Source organism: Scaptodrosophila lebanonensis, unplaced genomic scaffold (genome assembly GCF_003285725.1).
Source record: "Scaptodrosophila lebanonensis strain 11010-0011.00,11010-0021.00 unplaced genomic scaffold, SlebRS2 tig00000001-arrow-pilon, whole genome shotgun sequence".
NCBI classification, from domain to species: Eukaryota; Metazoa; Arthropoda; class Insecta; order Diptera; family Drosophilidae; genus Scaptodrosophila; species Scaptodrosophila lebanonensis.
In genome coordinates, this window is record NW_022060529.1 from 14,682,884 (window position 1) to 14,703,987 (window position 21,104).

General features: G+C 39.2%; 4 protein-coding genes across 4 annotated transcripts; all 4 read left to right on the forward strand.

Moving 5' to 3' along the window:
- The first annotated feature begins 372 nt into the window (after positions 1-372).
- On the forward strand, positions 373-16,236 carry LOC115621269 (rap1 GTPase-GDP dissociation stimulator 1). The gene is made up of 4 exons (XM_030514873.1): positions 373-828; positions 12,755-13,660; positions 13,772-14,158; positions 15,209-16,236. The coding sequence occupies exons 1-4, from the start codon at positions 822-824 to the stop codon at positions 15,817-15,819; spliced, it is 1,911 nt and encodes a 636-aa protein (XP_030370733.1). The 5' UTR covers positions 373-821; the 3' UTR covers positions 15,820-16,236.
- On the forward strand, positions 3,797-6,347 carry LOC115621278 (dnaJ homolog subfamily B member 14). Its single transcript, XM_030514884.1, has 3 exons — positions 3,797-4,884; positions 5,840-6,006; positions 6,070-6,347. The coding sequence occupies exons 1-3, from the start codon at positions 4,031-4,033 to the stop codon at positions 6,225-6,227; spliced, it is 1,179 nt and encodes a 392-aa protein (XP_030370744.1). The 5' UTR covers positions 3,797-4,030; the 3' UTR covers positions 6,228-6,347.
- A 923-nt stretch (positions 16,237-17,159) lies between the features above and the next one.
- LOC115625236 (probable cytochrome P450 6u1) lies at positions 17,160-20,474 on the forward strand. Its single transcript, XM_030520225.1, has 3 exons — positions 17,160-17,264; positions 18,327-19,682; positions 19,822-20,474. Exons 2-3 carry the CDS (start codon positions 18,617-18,619, stop codon positions 20,244-20,246), a joined length of 1,491 nt encoding a protein of 496 aa, XP_030376085.1. The 5' UTR covers positions 17,160-17,264; positions 18,327-18,616; the 3' UTR covers positions 20,247-20,474.
- LOC115625242 (probable Ufm1-specific protease 1) lies at positions 17,203-18,259 on the forward strand. Its single transcript, XM_030520237.1, has 2 exons — positions 17,203-17,973; positions 18,050-18,259. Exons 1-2 carry the CDS (start codon positions 17,371-17,373, stop codon positions 18,173-18,175), a joined length of 729 nt encoding a protein of 242 aa, XP_030376097.1. The 5' UTR covers positions 17,203-17,370; the 3' UTR covers positions 18,176-18,259.
- Positions 20,475-21,104: the final 630 nt, after the last annotated feature.

Here is a 21,104-nt window from a genome sequence, read left to right on the forward strand (position 1 = left end):
AAACTGATGCCGAAGTGGGGTAGTGTTGTCAATTTTTTGTGTGGAATGTTTTCATTGCAATTCGTATGCTGACAAATGGTATTCTTAATTATTAATGCCGCAAACTGTTTTTAAAAAACGTCTTGGTTATGAATTTAATGCATATTTGACTAACTTCAACAATATATTACCGAATAAACAAGTACTTAACCACTAATGATAGTACCTGGCAACTCTTTCGCTATGTCTGCCATTGCCATCTCTTTTACACTGCCACTAAATTTGAAGCGAAGCGCAGCCAACTTTACTTTGCTAATAGCAGCTGATTTGAAAACTAAGCACAATGAGGCGTGCGTGCGTCATTCGCCGCCTCTCAGTCGCAGTCGAGTTTTCTTGTGGTGTCGTTGTGTGCGCATTGAATTTCGTGTGAATTTCAATGAAATACAAATTTTAAAAGTGTTTACCAGTATTTATCTCTTAAAATAACATTCCGGCGGAATAGTTTTCATATTTTCAAATCGCAAACTAAAGCGCGTGTGCAAAACCATAACGCAATGCTGTGAAAAAATTGTGGCTAATGCAAATGTGTTCAAATGCTTGAATTTTTTTAATCATAAATCTTAACACACAAAGTGCATTAAATATATGTATAAAAAATTGTGCCTCGAATAAAGCAACAACATTTACGAGTGACGGTGAAAAATAAAAAATAAACAAAAGTAAAAGCAGCGCTATACCAGCGTCAGCGATAAACATAAAGAAGAAGAGAATCGGTAGCGGCTGAGCGGCAAAATCAACAGCAGCAGCAGCACTAGCAACAACAACAACAACAATAGTGCAACATGGCGAGTGAGTAATAATAATACGCTTGAAATGTAAAACATATTCCTTAGGGTATTCTTGAAGTTGTGCACTTTCTAAGCATGACCGTTCTTTTGTTAGATATGTTTACAAAAGATACGGCAACAGATATAAACAAACGCAACTCATGCGTGCAGCCTGGCATGTGTGTGTGTGTGTGAAATAGAAATTAAAGTGTGTGGGTGAGGAAATAACATTTATAGACTACTAAAGCAGCCCGACACTCAATAGCCAGGTGCATCAGACTCTGTGTAACTTCATACATACATACATATACATATCTACATACATACATATGTAAGTGCTTTTGTTCGTCTAAGGCAGCGAATGCAATGTTTGTGCTTCTTTGCCGCATCACCGCGACTCATACACATGTGAAAAATCAATATTTACACATTCTTTCTGGCCTTCTCAGCTTCTTTCTGACTTCGGTCGCCTGCACAGTGGGCCAACATGCATACATTGTGTACACATTCTATCCCCCCACAGCCACATGCAGCGCACAACTATCATCAATGGCGGCTCGCCGCATGCCACGCTTTGCAAATCCAATCAGAATTTCATATCTAGCCGCAACCGCCATTTGCCCAAACCATTGCCAGACATTGCCAGCCATTAACAACGCAAAATCCTGGGGGGAATAATGGGAGGCCGCGTGTGTTGTGTTTAACATCTGCGTCAACCGCTCCGCTTTCACCACCACCCACAGCAACAACAACAACAACAATGATGGTGATAGACCACGCACAGTGGTGTATATCCTTATTTGCTTTGTAAGGAAAATATAGATAAGCGTTTAAGGAATATCCTTAAATTTTCATAACAAAAAGCACTTATACTAGAAATATTTATTGAATGTTATTTCTCTTGTAATTAATACTTTTGACATTGATGTGAGGGGCTGATTCTTGCCTGTTTCAACAATCGATCACAATTTGCGGAAGTTAATAGGAAAAACGAATAACTGATCCTTACAAAACTATATTTGTAAATACGCCAAATAGGCCTTTCCATAAATGTAAGAAAGTTTTTCAACTTCTGCAGTCAAAAAATCATCCCACTAGCTGTTGAATCGAACAAAGGGGGGTTTTAAAAGTTATGAAAAGTTTCATGAAATCAAAGGTTCTTTGCTGGAACGGATCTCAGAATGATCCGACCTAAATCCCATAGAGGGATATAAATAAAGAATATTTGTGGGTTTAAGCCCAAAAACAGAGCCGATTTATGGCAAAAAGTGCAGACCGTATGGTATGCCATTGATCCCCCAACATTTGCCCCAAACTGACGGAATATATAGGTCACCCAGGCGCAGAAGCTTTCAAAAATCAAAATTTTCAAAATGCTTTTCTTTTTTTAAATTTAAATAAATAAATATTTAGTAAAGAAAGAAATATTTAGTAAAGAAACAATTAAATTCTGAAAGAAAACATTTTGTATGGAAGATAATTCGAATAAACGAAGAAAATTTAGTCGTTTCTATTATTTTTTCCATCACTGTATATCATTTGATTTTTCTATTTTTTATGGGACCGTTGCGTAGGATTGTAAACCAATAATTGATGAGCTCGTTTAAATATACATATGAAAACATAAGTATTTTTTGAATAGCTAAGAAATCATCACTGATTTAAAACACCTGTAACATCAGTTGGTGTTTAAAGGGCTTAAAGAGCTTATACGGATTTTTATGCTAACCCGCACAAACGCTTTGAAACATCTGGTAACAAGTTCTCAAGCTTAAAGCACTGTTGCTCCTTTGAAATTGTATTTTTTTTTTTATTTTTCGCTTTGTAATCAATCACGAAAAATTGGGTCTGTCAAGTCTTCGAAATCCCGCTGTTTCGAGTCCCATTTCTTTTCTGGGGGTTTCAGCTGCATTGGAATAGCAACACACTGTGCAGGAAGCATACGCATTAATAAATGAATATTTTTCTATGCTGTACATGGGCTGCTATCTTTAACCCCCCTGGTGACCGAGCAGCAACAACAGCAACAGCAACAACACCACTTGTGTGTACGTGCCGTATGCCGAAGAACATTCCTAGTGCTTTTGAGAGCCAGCCAGACAGTTACAACATCAGTGCACCTTCGCAACCCCCTTTTAGCCGGTCGCCCACCAACTGTGCCCAACGTAGCGCAACAAACGTCGTCACTGCTCGACACCTTCCCCGTTCGTGCCACCCACACCACTCACTTTAGATTTTAATTGGTCCTTTGTGTCTGCATTTGTCGACGCGACGCGTCTTCGCTGCTTTTCGACACTTTTTCACAAAAGTTTTTACACTCGCTCCAGAGTCCTGTGTCATTTGTTCAACCCCACTGTGCAATTGTTGCTGATAAGGCATATCAGTTACCCAAAACAACCAACCCCCGAAAAAGTCGAGCGCGCCATGCCCTTTCTTTATGGTTATTATTATTTTTTTCGGCCTTTTCTTCATTCATTTCACGCAGATTAGTCAGATTAGCTGCCAGCTGAGCGAGCCGAGCTTTAGTCCAGGCAGTTTCTCCCGTGAATCCATTTGAATTGTGTATTTTAGCATTTGTTTCATGTGCTTGTGAGTTTTCTTTGCCGCGCTTGCAACTTATTTTTTATTGCTAATAAGATTCTCGCCCGTTTACTAAATGTTTGCACCAGTTTCTTGTCCGCAGAAGTCGCCTTGCCCCCCATTTCCACTGGGCGCGCTTTTAATGGCCTTGGGAGTGGGGATGGCAGCGCATTTTAATTGGCCTCGGGCCCTCCTCAAATTGACATAGAAATTAATTTCAATTAACTTTCAAATTGAGTTTACTCTCGACGCTCTTTGAATACTTGAAATTCCTTTCTGCCATAGTGCTGTATACCTCCTACGAGCGACAATGGGCTCAACTAACAACTGTTTCTTTACCGAAGGATCCCCACTTTAACATCCAGATGTATAAAATGCTGGTTTGCATTTTAGACTTAGACTTTTGTGCCTGAAAGTTACACAATATTTGTAAATTTTTGAAAATTTGTTAATTAGGTAATCAAGTAAAACCCCACATAAAATCCACCACCACTTCCTATAGAGCTGAAAACAGAGCCAACAACTTCCTACTCATGTAAAATTTCAAGTTTGAAAAGCAAAAACTCGAGCATTTACGAGCCAAATTTCTTATTACGGACGCTGCTGTAGGATCGGGGCAACGGGGACAAAAGTCCCGCCAGACAATGCATCGATTTGGCGATAGAAGGGGCAGCGGGATGATGTCGCAACGACGCCGTTCGACCGAATCCCGCATTGATCAGATTGTTTACGAGGTGACGCTGGGAAACTATATGCAGGCCATGATCTTCATCAACGATGGCCTGGGTGCGGCGCGATCTAATGAGGAAATACTTGCCCTGATGGAGCTCAAGAATATTGTGGTGCGCCTACGTATGAAGTGCGAATCGAATGTGCAGTTCGGGCCGACGAGAAAATCCCCAGCTCTGCCCCGTGGCTTCACCGTCGAAATGCTCGATGTGGTGCAGAAAGTGCTGCGTTGTCGCAACCATTACGAAGTGCTGCGCGTCTCTCACCATGCGACCTACTCGGAGGTGAAGCGTTCCTACAAACGTCTCGCATTGCGCCTGCATCCTGACAAAAACCAAGCTCCAGGCGCCGAGGATGCTTTCCGACGCATCAGTGATGCGGCCGATGTGCTGACCGACAATCAGAAGCGCATCGAATACAATCTCCACATGGTGGTCGGCAATAGCCATGGAGGGCACGGATTCTTTCGAAACAGCATGTTCTCTCAGACCGATTACAGCGAAAGTGATTGGCAAGAACCGCACACATCGGCGTCCACGAACAGCACCGATGACGAGCTGGGGGATTTTGATAATCAAAACGGAGCTTATGAAGAACCAAATCAGAGACGTCGGCGTCCTTATGAGCCGGCCAATCAGCGTGTGCCCCAAACGAGTTCGCTCTATCCCACGGAACAGCTGATCATGGGCGTTGTGGCCTCAGTACTGCTCATATTTATCTCCCTGCATTACTGGACTGCGTCTGCCAATTATAGCTTCTCGGCCACCAGGTGAGTCTGAAGGTTAGGGCTGTGCAAGTCTTGTTTCTATACAGAAACAACAGCGAACGCTACAGTCGAGCAAGTCCGACAGTGTAATACCCTGTACCCAGGTAAACTTCCGACACTGACGTAGCAGAAGCAAAAAGGGGAAGAAGAAGAACGAACTTGATGCTGCAGCTTGTGGGCGTAGTACCGAAGTAAAGTTGTTTCGCTAATAACTTTTCTTAGAACCATCCGATTTAGATGAAATTCGAAACAAAAGTAGATAATTATATAGAAATTATGTGTGCAAAGTTTGGTTAGAGTAGCTTTTCAAATGTGGACGGTAATGATGAAATTCTGTAGCGGGGGAAGGGGGGGGGGGGGAAATTCCAAAAAATAAAATAAACTCGTCCTTTCTCGGACCTAGGAGAATCTGGATGCCAACTTTGGTTATTCTAGCTTTTCTAGTTTCTGAGATCCTTGCGTTCATCCAGACGGACGGACGGACGGACATGTCTAGATCGATTTCTCTCGTCATGCTAATTCAGAATATATATACTTCCTTCTGCATGTTTCATACTTTGCACAAACCTAATATACCCTTTTTACCCTACGGGTACAGGGTATAAAAAGTACTACTACTATAGAGAGAATTTGTTATCGAGAATGAGGAGAGAAGATAAGAAAATTTACTGTCCAAAAGATCTCTCCTTTATTCCAATAAGGATTATTTAATACTAAGTTTCTAGAAATTTTTCCGACGCAACGGAAATGTCAACTCTGTTAAATAAAGCAACAAATAAGAATCTATTCTTCAGTAGTTAGACAATTTAGTAGATGTGGCACATAAATAGGTTTTGCTTTGTGCAATACGGTGTACAGTATTAGATAAAAATTGGGGGTTTTTAATAAGAGCAAGACTTGCACAACCCACCAGAAGACCGACCTACCTTACTCCAAGCCTTTGCGATTTCTCTATCAGCACGTTTAGCGTACGGCGCTCAACTCAACAGCATGGCATACCTTACTATGTTACGCCTGAGTTTGCAGAAAAACATCCGGGCATATCGTCTAAAAAAATGGAACAGGAAATTGAACATTTATTCTTCGCCGACCTGAAATATAACTGCAAACAGGAGCGCCAAATACGTGAGTAGGGCGGCTAACATTGTCGGGCGCTTGACAAAATTTCTTTTATCCCATATCTTCCAGGCGATTCGTTACTGAACCGAGCCCGGCTAGGTAACAATCGAAATCTGCGCCTACATGCCCTCAAGATGTCTATGCCCGCGTGCTATGCCCTCTACAAACTAAGTCATAAAGACATCAATCCCCTATTGCTGGAAAACAAGTCTGAACATTATGTGTAAAATCTGGGAATCAGGAAATGAATATGCAACGAATTTTGAACTATTGCTTAGTAATATCTCGATCTTTAGTTTTGTATTTATAAATAAACTGTGGCGTACATTGGAATTTGAAAGCTCTAAGTTTTCATGGATGTTTGATTTAAACAGAATATTAAAATGTACGAAGTACAGACCAGAAAAGCTGTTTTTTTTTTGTTATTGAAATCCAAAGTATAAATGATCCTCGAATGTTGGCAGACGAAATAGTATATTTCTGAGTATGCTTTCAATATAACTCAAATTTCGTCGGAAAACAATGGGTATATTGCGTTTCTAAAACACGTAAAAGGAAGCGTGCTGAACGAGGGCTTCTACAATAAGTATATAGTTTGTCTATTATTTCCGCTAATTGCTATTTGAAAGTTATTGAGCTGGAACTATGCGTCTAGAATTCACTTCATTTTCTCACACAGATTACGTTTTAAAATATGACCCGATTCAGATCACTCTATCGTATTGCTGGCATGGAAACAGCATGTCTGAAAAACCAATAAAATAATGGTTTAAAGAATGGACAGAAATGTATTTTTAAGTTCGGAACATTTGAAAATTGGCTTGTCACTTTTCAAGCAAATACTGACTCGACAACAGGCTTCTATATGCACCGGTTTTGAAAAAACTTAAAAACACAGATAAAATTCAAACTTATTATTTGTCCACATATAGTAATATGATATTTTATTACAATCTGTCTAATTGGCAATGAAAAAACATTGTGTAGAGTTACTGAATGATATTGCAGTCAGGATCTGAGGGATGCAGTATTTGCAGATATATTCGAGGACTAATGTGGTCTTCCATAACTAAGATTAATCTTTGCACTTCTTGTTAACGATCGTTCCTGATTCCGTTTTTGGAATGGCATTAAAAGTGCTGCAGATTGGTTAGACAGAGCTTTAAAATTAGGTGATTTGCAACGCATGGTGTATAAAGAATAGGAAAAATGGGGCTTTTAGATAACTGATCTCTTACAAAAGCTGACTGATACAAAGCGATAAGAAAAATTGTAGCAACAATATTTGATATCGATATGAATTCGATATGATTCAAGGTAACACTAATCGAATACTGCAAATCCTGTCTAGCCCATATATTCGTTAAGGATGTTTAATCAAAGCTGCAGGCGGGGATTAAATGGTATAAGACATTTTTATAAAACGAATCCCGCCTCGTGCATAGCCTCTCTCCCACAGACCTCTTACTTAAAACAAGATAGAACGCCTGTACTCTCCACAAAAAAGAAAAATTATAAAAAAAATTAAATTATTTCCAAAAATGTTATTAGTTTATTAAATTAATTAAGAAAATTTATTTGCGTTGTCCCATACAATAATACAATAAATTTTGCCATATAAAGTCGACCACACGTTCATTACTATGACGCACTATTTCGCCTTAAAATGGAACTGAGTTGGATTTGTTGAAGTTTTTCATTAATCATACTATAATTATTTTTTAAATGAATTGTGCATTATTTAATCAAAATTTTAATTTTTTGGCCCCCCCCCCCCCCCCCCCCCCCCCCCCCCCCTTTGGTAAAAGCTGCGTACGCCCTTGGGCTTTTCATAAACTTGACTTTTTTGGCTTCTTCATGTCAAGTTGGATCTCTTTTTTCTTTCCTTTCCTTTTTTATAAAAGTTGAATTTTCCCTGCCATTTTGTCAATGTTAAATCTGTGATATACGTTTTGTACTCGAAATTATTTCATTCTAATTTTAATGCGATAGATTCATTAAGATATGGATGTAAATCGAAGTACATATGTATACAAGTATAGGAAAATGCGGGCAACCGGCATACCTTGATTTCAACATGCATATTTAAATTCATAATGATGCTTTTGCTTTGGCACTAAACCCTAAGGGCCTCGTAAGCGTGCCCCAGTTTTCGCACATAACTCAGTGGCATTATGTGCATTCAATCAAAATTGAAGTACATAGTCGTACGAACGTAAATTTAACATGCAATTGCCTGCGGCAACAACAATAACCACTCCTACAAGTATATATATTTATGCCTTTTTTTACTAGTTTTTTTTATGTATGTATGTAGGTGTATGTATGTATGTGTGTTATTTGTACGAAAGTCAGTGACTCGTTTAATGAAAACAAAATGCCGAAACCGTGCTTAAGAGTGCCTCCAACATAGCCAAAAGCAATTGCCCCACAATTGCAAACGAATAGAAGAAAAGAAAAAAAAAATTAGTCCAAAAACTGGCTGCCGTCTGCATGGATTTCCCGCATACGCCCACAGCGCCCATCAACCGTCCATCCACCCGCTGTGCCCAACAAAAGAGTACGAACGAACCCAATGATGGTGACGATGATGATGATGACGACTACCAGGTTGGCGATGTCTACAGGAAAATGGGTGCATGCCACATAGCAAGGCGGCATACTCTGAATACCAACGAGTACCAGTTACAGGAAAAAATATCCAAACAAACATTGAGACACGCACACAAACAAAAGCATGCAATTGGATACATACGAGTATATGTACATATGTATGTATATGTGTATACCCAATGTAAACCTATGTGTGTATGTATGTGCATGCATTTATTTATGCCTGTGTGTGTTTGTTTATGTGCGTAAATGGCAGACCCATAAAAAGTGCGCACAGTTTGTCGCATTCATGCAATCGTTTCAATTTCAAATAGTATGTAAAAGGAGCACAACAACATATTCAAACATATGTATATAGGTACATATACTTGTATGTACATGTATGTATGAGCATACATATGTATGTATTGCATATTTGTGTGCGCAGCGACGGCTGTCAGGCGGAAGTGCCGCTGCACCTGCAATGTGTCGTCGTCTGTCAATCAAATGAGTTGCACCAACACCTGTCCCAACTAGATTGCAAGCCATACAGACACACACACACACACACGCACACTCACAAATGCTGCAAATTCTATATGATAAAGGGTAACCCCCTGCAGCATTTGTGTAAGTGTATGGATAACTGTCTGCAAACGCAGGGTTGTTTATTTACAAAGCGATGTTATTGTTGCTGATATTGCTTACTCGAATATATGTATATACATACTTGTACATACCTGCATACATATGTATATACACACATTCATACATACATACATAAATATATATTGTTAATGCTGCCACACGCCTCACTTAATGTGCTTTTTGGATTCTATGCTCTTATTTTCTGTTTCATTCATTATTTATGTTCATCGTTTGCCAACTTCTTTGTATGCCCTGCACCCGAATAGGGTATTCAGATAGGACAAATTTTTGAATCTAAGTTAACTATTTGATTTTTCGAAAGTGGCTTCGATATTTCATGTATTGAGCCTTCACGGAGATTTCTTCATAATCAGATAGCAAATAATTTAAGCTATTTTAAATCATTATTCATTTTTCAAAAGAGGCTTCGATATTCCAAATTTCAAATACACCTAATTCTGTTTTTAAACGGTTTTGATTTAACACGGTTTGAAAACAAAAAATTTTATATAAGGTTACACGATTTTGTTATTCCATTTAACTTTTGTTTTGGATCAATGTCTCTTTTTACACGATCTACCGCGTAAAAACAGAATTAGGTGTATAGTAATGCATATAAAAATCCGCTTATGCAAATTTTACAACTTTCCCAAAAGACTTTTCTCAAGTAAAATTCAGACTTTGGCTTGCTTTCAGTTAAATAGTCGTAAAAAAAACTATTTGCTTTGGGATCTTCACGAATATGTTGATCAAAAATGCATGATCTCTTTATTTCACATAGATTGGTGAACCCTTTTAAAAGGTATCTTCTAATAACGTACAACCAAGTGCATACATTAGTATTTAGAGTGTTTACTCTTTAAGTCGCACCCGTCGCCCCTTTTTAACCAATTCTAAAACTTTAGAATACTGTCTGAAATATTTGAAAACTTATAAACACTAGTTTACAATCGATAAAGAGTGATCGTTCCTCTAACTGCTGTATGATATAGTACAGTGTACACATTTTTATACGTACTTATATGTACCTATAAGTTTGGTTCTAAATGAAATTGCAAATTTGAAATACCCATAAGGAAGCATTATAGACCACTTATTAGACGCACAATATGCGATGTCCTTCTGCTTCTTTGGAACACGTCGATACTTTTCCCCCCGAAAAAATCGATATAATTTAAAAAATTATGGGATTACAAAATAACCGAAAGTTAACCCTAGATCAACAGTGAAGCATCGGCGTAGCTTACTTCTTAGCGCCCCATATCCTCAAATCACTTTAGGTGTGAGGCATAATAATGTTGTTGCTTTTTTGTGATTTAATCAAATCGAAACTGCTTTTCGATGTCTGGTTGGGAGGTACTGGTATAAAATAAAACGGGTAATAGAAATATAAAGTGTATGCAGGGATCGGCTGGTAAAGGATGTTTGCTGTTTTGTGCTTTAGAAACTTTGCTTAATGCTGTTGAAAGTTCGAATGCAAACCCAACTAAAGGCGGTCCGAGTCAACCCTCGGATGAACCCCTAGCGACGAGCTCAAGAGATGCTTAAGTGCTGTTGTTGTTGTCGCCCACTTGATGTTGTTTTTCTTGTTTTTCTTGTTGTTGTTGTTGTTCTATGAGCTAGCCAACTTCTGGCTCCGTTGCTCTGCTGTTTAATAGTCCTTTACACTTGCCCTTCGTTTCTACACACACAGCCACACAACCACACAGATATACATACATACCTACACTCTCTTTCTCTAAAAGAAAAGCTTATCAGAATGGCATTAAGAGCGGGTTTTGTTGCCATGTGTTTTTGTTTGCATTTTGTATTTTTTCCCCCCTCTGCTGTTGTTGTTTTTTCAACATTTGTGCTCGAGGTTTTATTCAAATTGACTGCCTGGCTGCGTGACCTGACTGTCTGTATTTGTATGTGTTGGTATGTGTGTGTGTGTGTGTGCTTTTGTCCTGGAGCATTGGCAGAGAAGCTCGACTATCGTTGGCTCGGAAAATGAGCATTTAATGTAGCGAGCTTTAAGCATTGGCACATCATTTTTGGCCATAAATTCCTGACTTGTTTCGGGTCTTGCTGCAATTGCTTGACAATTTTACCAGCTAATAGGATTAGGTGTACCAGTACATTCATTTATTTGCCTGCCACGCACAAAAGTTCGCTTTGTCATAGCTCCAGAGTAGCGCTGTCAATAAACGAAATTGGTAACAATAAATTGCAGAGCTAACAATGGCTAGTCCATTAGTGGGCTCCCCGAGCGTGCCAGGCGGCGATGTGTGGGTGGGTGGGGATCGAATTGCGTGCGATAGTAAGGGCCAGCAAACAATAAGCATAAAGCATAAACCTTGATAAAAAGCGACCGTGACAACAATGGCTGGTCCGATAGAATGAATTTGGAAGTTATCCGCAAAAGTTTCTTGGCCATTAGAAACGCCAAAACAATTCAGGCAATATGCTACACACCACAAGCTATTATTATTAATTTTGAATGCTCTGCTTATTTATCTTAAATAACTCTGCTTTAAATGTGATTCCCATGGAAAGTTTGCACATATGGGATATACATTTCATTCCTACTTAAACCTTTTTAAATATGATAATAAAAACGATAGCAAGGATAATATTGAAAAGTTGCTGTTCTATCAATTTTAGATAATCATTGAACGTACTTTCTTTTCACATCTTAATTTATTTTCTTTAAATAAATAAAATTATAACAAATTTCGCATGAAAAAAAATTTAATTTATTTGCAGAGATCTTAGACTGTCGATTCACAAGCACTTATAGCATATTACTTTAACTTTCTTACCCGCTAACAACCGTAGAAACTATGAAGAACTCGGGGTCGAAGGCCCGAGTAGCTAGCACTCGTTAATTTAATATTAAATTTAGTATTAAATACTAGATTTAATTTGTTAAAATAAAAATAAATATGAAGAACTCTTCTTTAAGCTGAAAACAAGCTTTCAAGCGCTTATGGCGTTAAATGTTGTCTTACCATTTCTTAAGGGACCCACATAGTAGACTGATCGGTGCACAGAAAGACCCGAATGTTATAGCCTTAATTAATTATTTTGTGGAAATATTCCTCCCTTAATGGATGATATTTGATAATATTACAATTTGTAATAACAACCTGCATGAAAATTGTTTTTTTTTGTGACTAATAGCTTATAGTTAAGCAGTTGATTTCAAATACTACAAGTATATTCTGAAATATTAGCTAGGCAACTACAATGCAGAGCGACAGCAACATAATTCCAAAGTCTCGAGTTGAAATAATCTACTCAGGCTTCTTGTTTCGGCGCCAATCTAGCGCTTAAGTAAGCTATTTTTTAAACAAACTTGTTTGTTTATTAAAGATATTGAAACCAAATTTCATTTTGAAAAGTTGGCAACCGAACTCCCATGGTTGCGTAATAATCTTGGTCTTAATCTGTTAATGAAATCAGTGTTTAAGTCCTTCATCTCACACATAAGCATTAATGTAATTATTTAAAATAAATGTATTTTCTTTTGCAGCCGAAATAGACGAGCTAATCGAGCAGCTAAAGACGACAAGCGTCAGTCCGGACAGCACCACAACGCTGCTGTGCGAAATATCGGCGACCAAGGATCCGAAACTGTTTGACAAACACGAACTGGCCGAGTGCTTTCTACAACTGACACAGTCCGAGGACACGAATGTGCGCAAGGAGGCAGCCAAATGCATCGCCGAGATCACAAAGTCGGAGGTGCAGCGCAAGAAGTTCACCAAACGGGACATAATTGCCGCCTTTCTTGAGTGCCTGCGTCGTGTGCCGACCCCGGATGGCAGCATGGAACTTCCAATACAGATTTGTCGGGCTCTGGGCAACATCTGCTATCTGAACGATGAGGCGCGCGATCTTATCCTGGAGCTCAAAGGCGATGCAGTGCTGCTACAATTGCTAGACATCGCCGACATTGTGGATGCGGCCAACGCGCCTCAGTTCATCAAAGTGCGTGGCGGCCTGCTGTCAAATTATTTGCTCGGTGGCGAGGGATTGGCCAAACGTGCCATGGAACTGGGCATCATGCAAAAGCTGCAGCGCATCATTGCCAGAGGAGCGGCCAATGTGGAGCAACATGAGGACTTGCTGCTCAACACGCTGCCACTGCTTAGCATTCTCACCGAGAATGTGGCGGATCTAAACTTTGAGGCAGAGCTCAACATACAGTTATCACGCATACTGGCGGCCTCAACGAATCCCGATCTGGCCGAAATGTGTCTCGAACTATTGCACTATCAGGCCGAGAGTGATGAGGTTAAGCTGCTGCTCGCCAAGGACGGGCTCTGCGAGACCATCTACAATCTGCTGGAGAAATACAAGACACTGGCCAGCACGAGCGAGGCGCGTGCTCTCATGAAGCTGGCCTGTGAACTGATTGTGCTCATCTTGACGGGTGGTAAGTACACAAATGTTAATTTCATTATAAGTATTGATTAAAAGTACATAGATGGCTACTTTTTGATATCAAACACAATCAAATCCTTAATGTGTGAACAATATTTTGCAGATGAATCCATGCACTTCCTGTACACCACACCACTGCTAAAGAATATGGTCGACTGGTTGGACTCATCGGACATCGATCTGCTAACCACAGGCGTACTGGCCTTGGGCAACTTCGCCCGCACCGACAGCCACTGCATTTACTTTGTGGAGCAACAGACCATGAACAAACTGCTCGAGGTGCTGGCCAAGAACAATGGCGTCAAGGATGATGTGCGTTTGCAGCATGCGCTGCTCAGTGCGCTCCGCAATCTGGTCATACCCAAGCCGAACAAGAATGCTGTCATTCAAGCCGGACTGGTGGAAACAATATTGCCAATGCTGGAGATACATCAGCCTCCAGTGGTGTTCAAATTACTTGGCACGCTTCGCATGACAGTCGATGGACAAGGTAATGGCAATTACGAATTATAAATCCGCTACTCTGTTCAAAAGACCCTTAAAATGCAATATAGAAAGAAGCAATTTCAAAAATTCCATATAAATTAATTTAAATTAGTCTTGTTGAAGAATCCAACACTAAATCTCCGAGTTATCAATATTAAAACTAGTAGAACCATAAAGTCGCGGCAAACTGACTCCTGAACACTTTTATTCTGCTCAGCTATTAAAAAAACTTTATTAATTACAATATAGCAGCAATTTCAAATACTAGTATCGATCAAAAAATTCAATTGGAATAATTTGTAGTAGTCTTGTTGAAGAATCCAACACTAAATCTCCGAGTTATCATTATTAAAACTAGTAGAACCATAAAGTCCTGACGAACTGACTCCTGAACACTTTTATTCTGCTCAGCTATTAAATAAACTTGATTAATCCGGTACTCTGTTCAAAAGACGCTTAAAATGCAATAAAGAAGCAATTTCAAAAATTCCATTTAAATTAATTTTTATTAGTCTTGTTGAAGAATCCAACATGAAATCTCCGAATTATCATTATCAAAATAAGTAGAACCTTAAAATCGTGATAGTCTGACTCCTGAACACTTTTATTCTGCTCAGCTATTAAATAAACTTTATTAATCCGGTACTCTGTTCAAAAGACGCTTAAAATGCAATAAAGAAGCAATTTCAAAAATTCCATTTAAATTAATTTTTATTAGTCTTGTTGAAGAATCCAACATGAAATCTCCGAATTATCATTATCAAAATAAGTAGAACCTTAAAGTCGTGATAGTCTGACTCCTGAACAATTTTATTCTGCTCAGCTATTAAATAAACTTTTCTAAGGTTTAGTAAACCGAAAGCCTGATTGATTTCTGATCACTGATCGTTCCTATGACAGCTATATAATATGCATAGCAAACAGATTTTGATAATACTTTAGAATATCATGAGACACTAAAAATAAGTTAGAAATATCAAATTAGCTTACGATATCGATTGTAACATCTAAATGTAATTAACTAATATATTATTGATTTACTCAACTCTTGCAGAGAAACTTGCGTTGGAGCTTCTGAAGAACAAGACGCTTATTGAACAGTTGGTGCATTGGAGTAAATCGTCGGACTATGCGGGTGTGACTGGAGAATCATTGCGTCTGATGGCCTGGCTGATCAAACACGCCTATCTTAATAAGATTGCGTATGCGCTGCCACGAAAGGGTGATGCGCCCGCAGAGCAAATAGCGGACAAAATACCACTTACCCAGGACTACGATCGCAGCAGTCTGACTCAGTTTCTGAGCAACGAAGGGACGGTCGAGGCCATGGTCAGCATGCTCACAGCCCAGCATCTGGTGATGCAGAACGAGGCGCTGATTGCCTTGTGCATATTGGCTGTGGTCTACTTGTCCCAGCAGAACGAGGCGGTGGTCGCTCAGGCACAGCGGCTGCAAGACGACCTCATTAAGTGCGAAGTGGGCAAGAGGTTGGCGGAGCTAATTAGCAAATCATCGGACTCGATGACTAAGGAAATTGTGGAGAATTTGCAGAATTGTGTGAATCTATTGAAGACATCTGATAAGTTGGTGGCACACTTGGAGCAGCATAATATTAACGAGCTGCTGAAATCGATACCGATTTTGACGGAATATTGTACGTTGTAAAGCATGGACAGTTGGAATGAGTTGGAATGTGATGGGGATGGGATAGAAAGGGTCAGTTAAAAAGTTTGGGAGTCGAATTAACGTTTATAGACGCATTGCATTTATTTAATTTACGCTGGCAAGAACTAACCCTGTAACCACCAAAAGATGCCTATTGCTGCACAGATACACACACACACACACATACATACATAAACACATACACACAAACATACATAGGAAGCTCAAAACGCTTGAGTTCATTTGTAGTTTCCACCTTAGAGCAACGATCCGATTTAGACTTGAATGATAGATTTGTAAGTTCAAAGCGATGTTGCAGCAAGCAACGTAACAAAAAACAACACGATGTATTTTTTAGACGCGAGCGTATTTTTACTGCATTTACGATAAACGTAAACATAATTAAATATATTTATATATATATATAGTAATCTAGCATATATAACTCTTCTTTGTTGAATGATTTTTAAGAGCACAATAAAAACAAATCGTGGTGATATCGATAAATATTAAAGAATTATATTGTATTTATTGATTTAATTTTAATTTCAAAAATTTAATTACTCTTGCTGGCACACACCAAAAAACAAAAAACAAGAACGAAAAGGAAAGAAACACATTTTGCACGCACAATGTATGTATGTAATTTTAGCTAAATATTTAAGTATTAATCGTAAATATTTTGAAATTAAATTCAACTCACCGAGGTTCATTAATGCAAATGAAATGATTTTTAATGTTTAAAACTAAGGAAAGTTTATGATTCTGTGGGATTTACTTTAAATTTACAATTAAGCCACTTTTAACATTTTTGCATTAGTAATGAAACAAACACAGCAACTCCGTAACAATCAGAAAAAATAAATAGTCAAAACATAACTAAAATGCATATTTACAAGCATAGCAGCATATTGCATTTTGAGCAAAGTTAAACACAGTTTAAAAATAAAATATAGTCAACAGTCTTTGCATAAATCTAATATTTTGTGGTCTGCAAACGAGAAAAAAAATCTTTACTTAAATCTGAAGCACATTAAAATTTAAGCACAATTTAAGGAAATCTTTATATAAACCGTTGAAATACACAGATCTTTATAAATATAACAATGTACATTAATAATTCAAATACAATTTGAAATCAATGCGAAATAAATCTATATACATATATAAAAAATCAGTTTGTTTACATTCAAACCTCCATTATAACCATATTTATAATTTCAATATATTCAAAAATTGCGCCAATTCGTATTGTTGTTTGCCAGCACTGGCAAGTGAAATTATTCAGGACTAGGTGGCAACCTTCGAAAAGGCACACAGCTGGAACAAAATTAATTGTTTAGTTGTTGCGCATGAGACTTCGTCATTCCATTAATATTTCGATTTCACTTTCAAAATGCATATTTCCGCGTTTAATATTCTGAATTAGCTGCACATAGCAACAGGTAAATCCCAAGTTTTCTCTCGGCGTACACTCAGCAAGCACACGAGTAAAATTTTGAGCACAAATCGAAACGGGTAAACAATTGTGTTTCGTAAACAAAAAATACAATGACAACCTGTGAAGGCGATACAGAGCGCGACGACGCTGTTGACCAAAATAGACCGATGCGGGTGACTATCGTGGCCAAAACGTACAACTATCACTTGCACGAAGACGTGCACCTCGCACTGCCCCCACCAGCTACAGATGGGGAGACTCTCTATACACGAGGATGCTTTAGTTACTTCCACTACGGGTGTGATGGGACGCAGGATGCGGGCTGGGGATGTGGCTATCGAACGCTGCAGTCGGCTATATCGTGGATTATAAATAAGCGTGGCACCGCCAACGGGGAGCCTGATCATTTTGTGCCATCAATTAAGGAAATACAACAGATGCTGGTGAGCATTGGTGACAAATCTGCGCCCTTTGTGGGATCTAAGGAATGGATTGGTACACTGGAGGAATTCTATGTTATTGACGTCATGTTTGAGTTGCCCTGCAAAATTCTGCACTCCCAGCAAATGGGCGTGGATCAACTTGTGGAGCAGATACGTAAATATTTCGAAGAATATGGCGGATTTATCACTATGGGCGGCATGAGCGACACAGCCTCAAAGGGAATTGCGGGCATACATCAGGGTCCGCGCGGAATTTTTCTGCTAATTGTGGTGCGTAGTGACCTTTTGCACCGTCAATTAAGCCTAATTGAGGTTTGACGAGTTTGTTTTTCTTCTTTTATTATAGGATCCGCACTATGTTGGGGTACCCGCCTCGAAACAACAGATAATCAATCAGGGCTTTGTCCGTTGGATGCACATAAACGAATTTCAAACGAGTAGTTACAATCTGTGTCTTATACTGCAGCGCTGAAATCCGCATGAATTGTACAATTTATAAATAAATTGACTAGCGATTGCGATATCGATTTTATACCAATTGAAAACACACACTATAGCACGTTGAATACTGCTTTATACTTTACCATGTGTGGAAAATAAAAAATGTTTCTCTTCTCTTTCAGCGTGCATGTTCAATTGTGCCAAACCAATGGAAATAATTGCTCAGTCGGTCGCTGCCCGTACAACCAACAGTAGGCATTTGGCCGTAACCGAAACGAGCTGATAACACGAAAGCCTAACGTAACCGCTTCGAAAAACGATGGCGTTGATAAACTTGTGGTTTTGGTGAATTGGACCAACGACCTTGACTGTGTGCCAAACACCGGGCCACTCACTGACAACGATAAAGACAATTACAAATTTCACATACATCAGAAGCGACAACGTTATCAACACCTGAACAATAAATAACATGGAATTGCTGCACCGGACAATTTTGACCACGTTGGGTGCGCTCTCGCTCATCTATGTGCTGATCAAGTTCAGTCTGGGTTATTGGAAAAGACGCGGCATACTGCACGAGAAGCCAAAGTTTCTGTGGGGCAACATCAAGGGCGTTCTGCCTGGCAAGCGGCATATGTATGAAGCTCTGCAATTCATTTACGACAACTACAAGGAACGGGCCCCCTTTGTTGGTTTCTATGCCTGCATAAAACCCTTTGTTTTCGTGCTGGACTTGGATCTGGTGCGGCACATACTAGTCACAGATGCCGGCCATTTCACAACGCGTGGTCTATACCATAATGTAAACAATGAGCCGCTTTCGGGTAATCTGCTGCAGCTTGATGGACACAAATGGCGGGCACTTCATGCACAGACCAAAGGTGTCTTTACTCCTTCGAATATGCAAAAATTACTGCCACAACTGCTGCAAGTGCAGGCCGAGTTCCAAAACACGCTGGCGACGAAAGTGAAGGAGCGCCAAACCATAAATATAAGCGAACTGGTCGACAACTATAACACCGACGTAATATCTTCGTTAGCTTTTGGTCTCAGCGGAAACTCCCTACAATTTCCACAGACGGAATTTCATCAAATGACACGCAACTATTGGAACAATTTTAAATTGTGGAAGGCCTATTTATCGCTGGAGTTTCCCACGCTGGCCCGTCTGCTGCAACACAAAAGCTATGATGAGTGTGCCAGCGAGTATTTTCAGAAGCTGGTCCACACACAACTGCAACAGCAGCGGAACACACAGCGCCGAGATGGCGAACAATTGTTTAACTTTCTGCAATTTTTTTCTGCCACAGAGCGACCGCTCAGTGATGTTCAAATTGCAGCGCAGGCTTTCGGGTTCATTTTGGCCGGCATGGTGCCACTTAATGCCACGTTAAGTTTTTGCCTCTACGAGCTGGCGTTAAAACCAGAATTGCAGGAACGCACTAGATTGGAAATAAATAAGGTTCTGCAACAGCATAATGGATTAACGGCGGAATCTTTACGCGAGCTAAAGTATACGAAGCAAGTATTAAACGGTAAGTCTAGAGGCTAGGACTATTTGAAACATAAAATAAAGAATAAAACTGTTATTTCAATTGAGTCCTTGACCCGAAACTCTTTTTTAAATTATAAGTCTTATTAAAAAGTATATAATTTAAACAATTATGTTTACAGAGACGCTTCGTCTACACACACCGTATCCGTTCCTCTTGCGTCGCACCACCAAATCCTTTGAAGTGCCCAAGTCGGTGTTCGTTATAGCGCATGGCAATAATGTGATCATACCCACGGCAGCCATACATCGTGATGCGTCCATTTATGAAGAGCCACTCCGGTTCGATCCTGCACGCTTTGAAGCTAAGGCAGTGAACGTACGATCTGATATGTCCTTTCTGCCGTTCGGTGCAGGACTTCGAGGCTGTATAGCCCAACAGTTTGCCGAAATGCAACTCCTCGTCGGTCTAGTGGCACTGCTCCAGCATCACAGGTATACACCATGTGCCGACACAGTAATACCCCTGCAATACGACACCCGAAAGTTGCTTTTGGTGCCCAAAACGGACATCAGGTTGATTGTGGAACGAATAGATTCAAAATAATGACGAGTTCTGGAGCTTGAATATGTTATTTCCAACTTCTTATTTGTTGTTTTCGTGTTTACACTTTAAAATTTATATTTGTACGTATATTTTGTTATATTTGTAAGTTAAGTTCTTGTGTGATATGTAAGCCTTCTAATAATTTAGACCATAAACTATGGAACAAAAAATAATTCGCATTGCACTGGACAGCGGTAAAACTTGAACAATAAAAACAGCCGAAGAGATCACAATGTTGTTGTATGTACTGAATATTTTTGTGACCTAAAATTTCTTTGTATTGAATGTTTCGTTTTTACTTAGTCTATAGTATAATATTATAAACAGGAAAGATTTGATTGTTTGTTTATTTGAATTGAAAAAGCTCCGAAACTACTGGACCGATTTAAAGGATTCTTTCACTGTTGGGAAGTTACACCATCCCGGGCTAACATAGACTATATAATATTTGCACAAAAATTAGGGATGTTTACAAAAACGTCAACCTTAAATACATATTAAAGGAATATAATACAATAGTCCCCAGTCAAATAAAAAAACACATATCCTTTGACGCCGTGATAATTTTGAAGACAGTCCATTATCCACAGGAATTTTTTAATTCACGAACCCTTCCGGACAGCCGCCACATGAAATTAAGCTAAAAATCAGAGTTCCAATCATGCTTTTGAAAAATTTAAGCCCTCCGAGCATGTGCAATGGGACGAGGCTGCTTATTAAGGAATTGCAGGACAATTTAATTGATGGAACCATTATCAACGGCCCACAATAAAACAACATGAAATATCGTTTACAGAGAAGCTCTGATTCAATAAAGAATAACAAAAACAAAACTAAAAAGGAACAAAAAATCATTAA